The sequence below is a fragment of the Penaeus vannamei genome, chromosome 17 (assembly GCF_042767895.1).
Source record: "Penaeus vannamei isolate JL-2024 chromosome 17, ASM4276789v1, whole genome shotgun sequence".
Lineage (NCBI taxonomy): Eukaryota > Metazoa > Arthropoda > Malacostraca > Decapoda > Penaeidae > Penaeus > Penaeus vannamei.
This window is the reverse complement of record NC_091565.1, coordinates 1,989,974-1,994,973: the sequence shown is the minus strand read 5'-3', so window position 1 is coordinate 1,994,973 and position 5,000 is coordinate 1,989,974. Positions and strand designations below refer to the sequence as shown.

General features: G+C 42.0%; 1 protein-coding gene across 1 annotated transcript in view; it reads left to right on the top strand.

The window, feature by feature from the left end:
- Positions 1 to 5,000, top strand: part of Ten-m (teneurin transmembrane protein Ten-m) — a 55,609-nt gene that overhangs the window by 28,947 nt on the left and 21,662 nt on the right. Inside the window, exon 5 of the mRNA XM_070131752.1 lies at positions 448 to 655. Within this exon, the coding sequence (XP_069987853.1) occupies positions 448 to 655 (208 nt within the window). The remainder of the gene's footprint in view (positions 1 to 447; positions 656 to 5,000) is intronic.

Here is a 5,000-nt window from a genome sequence, read left to right as displayed (position 1 = left end):
CTCAATTCTGATATCCCTCTCTCCTCTGGCGAAATACCTTATACCTTTTGTGCTGACGACTAAACATCCGTCAGCCGTGCGCGCCCCTCGAGCTAGTCTGGACGTCTGCTGCTGACTCCCTGCTTTCTGAGTCTCCCCTGCTGACTCTCCCTCCCCCCCCCCCCCTCCGGCAGTTCAAACCCCAGCTGACCCTCGCCTGACTCCCTGCTTCTGAGTCTCCCCTGCTGACCCTCCCTCCCCCCTCTCCGGCAGTTCAAACCCCTGCTGACCCCCCTCCGTCATTCCGTCCCCAGCTGACCCTCGTCTGACTCCCCCTACTGACCCCCCTCCTCCGTCAGTTCAAACCCCAGCTGACCCTCGTCTGACTCCCCCTGCTACCCCCTCCTCCGTCAGTTCAAACCCCATCTGACCCTCGTCTGACACCCCCCTGCTTCCTCCCCCCCACAGACGGGCTGGTCGACTGTGCTGACGCCGAATGCTGCTCCGACCCCGCCTGTCAGCACTCGACGCTCTGCCTGACCTCGACTGACCCCATCGACATCCTGCTGAGGAAACAACCCCCCGCCGTCACCGCCTCCTTCTTCCAGAGGATGAGGTTCCTGGTGGAGGAGGGGTCCGTGCAGAGCTACGCCAAGGGGTCCGCCTTTAACGAGAGGTAGAGAGAAGTTTCCCGTTTTCTTCCTTTCGTTGTTTTTTAGGTTTTACTATTTTGATTATTTTCTATTTTATAGGGTTTTGTTGTTATTTTTAGCTTTTGTTGGTGGTGGTGTTTTTTGGAAGGCTTTTTTTTTTATCATTTCTTTCATTCTGGAAGGTCGTCGCTGTCTTGTAAGAAAGACGGGGAATATGATGTTACAAAAACGATAGTTGGTTTAATATTTTTTTTCTGTGCTGCTTTTTTTATTTTTTTAGACAAATTCAATGACCTTCAAACTTGTTATTATATAGTTGTGTATATGTTGTCGTTATTATTGCTGTTGTTGTTGTTGTTTTCCTCCTTTTTATTTTTTATTTAAGATGTTACTGTACTCGATTCACACGCTCCAACATCAAAAAAAAGTATTGGAACATAGCCATCGGCCATTAACACATTCAGATAACCCATGATGTTCTGAAAATAAACGGGGCAGACATTTAATAACACAAATTATATCATATATCAACTACAGGGTCCATTTTATGTATATATATTTATATGTATTTATTTATTTTTATTTTTTTACTTTCATTTTCTGTCTTCACCCCCAAAGAAAACTGTCATAACCGTATATATTAACCAGATAACATAGACTAATTATAAGTATATTTGCTTGATGTGCCCTATTGTATTTAATAAGTTACTGTAGCTGTCTTTGTGAAAGCCGTTGTATTAGTTGTTGCTGCTACTGTTGTTGTGGACATGATACCAAGACGTAGTAGGTACAGCTTAACACAGGCGAGAGGTAGAGGTGGCGGGCGGTGATGTAAATACGAGTTTGAAATAGTCTCTCCTGCCCGATATTTACGTTTTCTTTTTCTTTTTTCTGTTCCTTGTAAAATGATGTCAAATGTGAGATATTTTCTTTCTCTGTATTCTCAAAGGTGGTTTTGTTGTTGTTATTGTTCTGTTGTTAATGTTGTTTTTTTTAACTGTTATTGCGTATTATCATTGATATTGTTATTGTTATTATTATCATTATCATTATCATTATTTTTGTTGTTGTTGTTTTTATTGTTATTGTTATTATTATTATTATTATTATTATTATTATTATTATTATTATTATTATTATTATTATTATTATTATTTAAATATCCTATTATTATCATTATCATTAGTATTTTTATTGTTATTATTATTATTATTATTATTATTATTATTATTATTATTATTATTATTATTATTATTATTATTGGCATCATCATCATCATCATCATCATTATTATCATTGTTGTTGTTATCATTAATGTGTTCATTATTATCATTATTATTATCATCGTCATTATCATCATCATCATCATCATCATAAGCATTATTATTGTTATAATTTTTTATTACTATTATCGTTGTTATTATTATTATTATTGATATTTTATTATTATTATTATTATCATTATTATATCATTGGCATTATTGCTATTATTATTACCGTAATCATCCTCCTTCCTAATACTAATTCTCACCATTATTGCTATTTCTACTAACTCACTATCAAGTTATTATCTACTACCTTCTTATCATTCTCTCTTTCGCGCCTGGAGAGAACGGGCAGGAGCGACTAACCAGTGTGTGCTTAGAGCCAAGTTGCATGTGCTTGGTCTGTCAGAAATATATAAGTCTCCCATCGTCTGTCTCTCGTTTTCTTTCTTTCTGACTGTCTCTCGTTTTCTTTCTTTCTGTCTGTCTGTCTCTCGTTTTCTTTCTTTCTGCCTGTCTGTCTGTCTGTCTGTCAGTCTGTCTGTATTTGTCTCTGTTTTTAATTTGTCTTTGTATTTTTTTCATATGTTAGTCAGGTTGATGTGTATATAAATATATATATATATATATATATATATATATATATATATATATATATATATATATATATATATATATATATATATATATATATACACACACACACACACACACTCACACCAAACACACACACACACACACACACACACACACACACACACACTCACACCAAACACACACACACACACACACACACACACACACACACACACACACACATGTATATGTACGTATATATATGTATGTATGTATGTGTGTGTGTGTGATTTTTTGTTCTGTGACACCTTTCCCTCCTTTAACATGTCACGCGGACCTTGTTTTCATATTATCTCTTCGTCCTTTATTCTTATTCTTCTTCTTCCTTATGCTTCGTTCGCATCCCCTGCGTCCATCACCTTAATGTGCACTTTCTCTTTTCTTATTGCATTTTTCCCTTCCCGTGCGAGTCCCTGTGTTTTAATTACGTTTCCTTTTCTCTCATTTCTTTCTTTGTGTTTTCATTTTCTTTCTTTATCATTTTTCTTTTTTTCTCTCCTCCTTCGCTATTTTGCATTTCGTTTCTTTCTCCAGAATTTCCACCTAGAGAATTTATTCTTTTTCCAGCTTTTTATTTATTCCTTTTTTTCATCAACGTTCTCTTCTTTCTTTCTTTCTTTTCTCTTCTTCCTTTTCGCCCTTTCCTTTTCGCCTTTCTATTCCTTTCCCTCCTTTTGTCTCTTCTCCTTGTTCTCTCCCCTCCTCTACTCCTTCTCTTCCTCCTCTACCTCTACCTCATCCTCCCTTTTCCTTCTCTATCTCCTCCTCCTTCCTTTCCTCCCACCTCCTCCTAATCCCTTTCCTCCCTCTACCTTCTCCTCCTCCACCTCCTCCTCCTCCACCTCCCTCCTCCTCCTCCCTTTCCTCCTCCACCTCATCCTCCTCCCTTTCCTCCTCCACCTCATCCTCCTCCCTTTCCTCCTCTACCTTCTCCTCTGCCTCCTCTTCTACCTCTTCCTACCTCCACTTCCTCCCTCTCGTTCTCCTACCTTCCCTTTAACCTCTTGCTCCCTCTCCTCTTCTCTGCTTCTCCTTCTGTTTCTTCTCCACCATATCCCCCTCCTCTACTTCTCCTCCTCTACCTCTTCCTATACCTCCTCCTAAATCCCCTCCTCTTCCTCCTCCTTCCTTCCTTCTCTTCCTCTACCTCATCTACCTCCTTTTCTACCTCCTCCCTCTCTTCCTCCACCTCATCTACCTCGTCCCTCCACCTCCTCCCTCTCTTCCTTTACCTCCTCCTCCTCCTCCGCCCTCTCTGGTCCTACCTTGTCCTCCTCTTCCTCCCTCTGTTCCTCTACCTCATCTACCTCCTCCTCCTCCTCCCTCTTTTCCTCTACCTCATCTACCTCCTCCTCCTCCTCCCTCTCCGATCCTACCTCGTCGTCCTCCTCCTCCTCCCTCTCCTCCTCTACCTCATCTACCTCCTCCTCCCTCTCCTCCCTCTCTTCCTCTACCTCCTCTACCTCGTCCTCCTCCTCCTCCTCCCTCTTTTCCTCTACCTCATCTACCTCCTCCTCCTCCTCCTCCTCCTCCCCCTCCTCCTCTCCTCCCTCTCTTCCTCTACCTCCTCTACCTCCTCCCCCTTCTCTCGAGGGCCGTTCGGGTGCCAAACCACCCTCCTTCTCTCCCGAGCATAGAGTGCCAAGTCAACGGAGGTCAAGGAAGGTCATGGTGGCACTTTTCTCCTTTTATGGTTCTTAGAGAGGACTCCGTAAGCTGGGGGAATAAGAGAGAGAATGGGAGGAGGGAAGAAGGGAGAGAGAGAGGGGGAGGAAAGAGAAATGAGGATTCTTGATCTTGCATCCTTTCTTCTGTTTCCTTCATCTCTCCCTCTCTTTCTCTCTCTGTCTCTCTCTCTCTCTCTCTCTCTCTCTCTCTCTCTCTCTCTCTCTCTCTCTCTCTCTCTCTCTCTCTCTCTCTCTCTCTCTCTCTCTCTCTCTCTCTCTCTCTCTCTCTCTCTCTCTCTCTCTCTCTCTCTCTCTCTCTCTCTCTCTCTCTCTCTCTCTCTCTCTCTCCCTCTCCCTCTCCCTCTCCCTCTCTCCCTCTCTTCTCTTCCTCCCTCTCCCTCTCTCCCTCCCCTCACCCTCCCTCCCTTCCTCTCTCTCTCTCTCCCTCCCTCCCTCCCTCCCTTCCTCCCTCCTTCCCTCTCTCCCTCCTTCCCTCTCATCCCTTTTCTTTATTTTTTCCGCATTCTCTTCCATTTCTTCCTCCTCCTTTTCCTTCTTCTTATGATTATGATTATGATTATTAGTATCATTATTACTATTACCACTATCATTATTAGTATCATTACATTTTTATTTCCTTCTTAACATGGTCACTATTATTATCATTCGTCTTCTTTTAATCAGCTTCTTTTTCTTATTATTATTATTATTATTTTTCTCGTATTCTTCTTCTTCTCGTCCTCCTCCTCCTCCTCCTCCTCCTCCTCCTCCTTCTTCTTCTTCCCCTTCTCCTCCTCCTC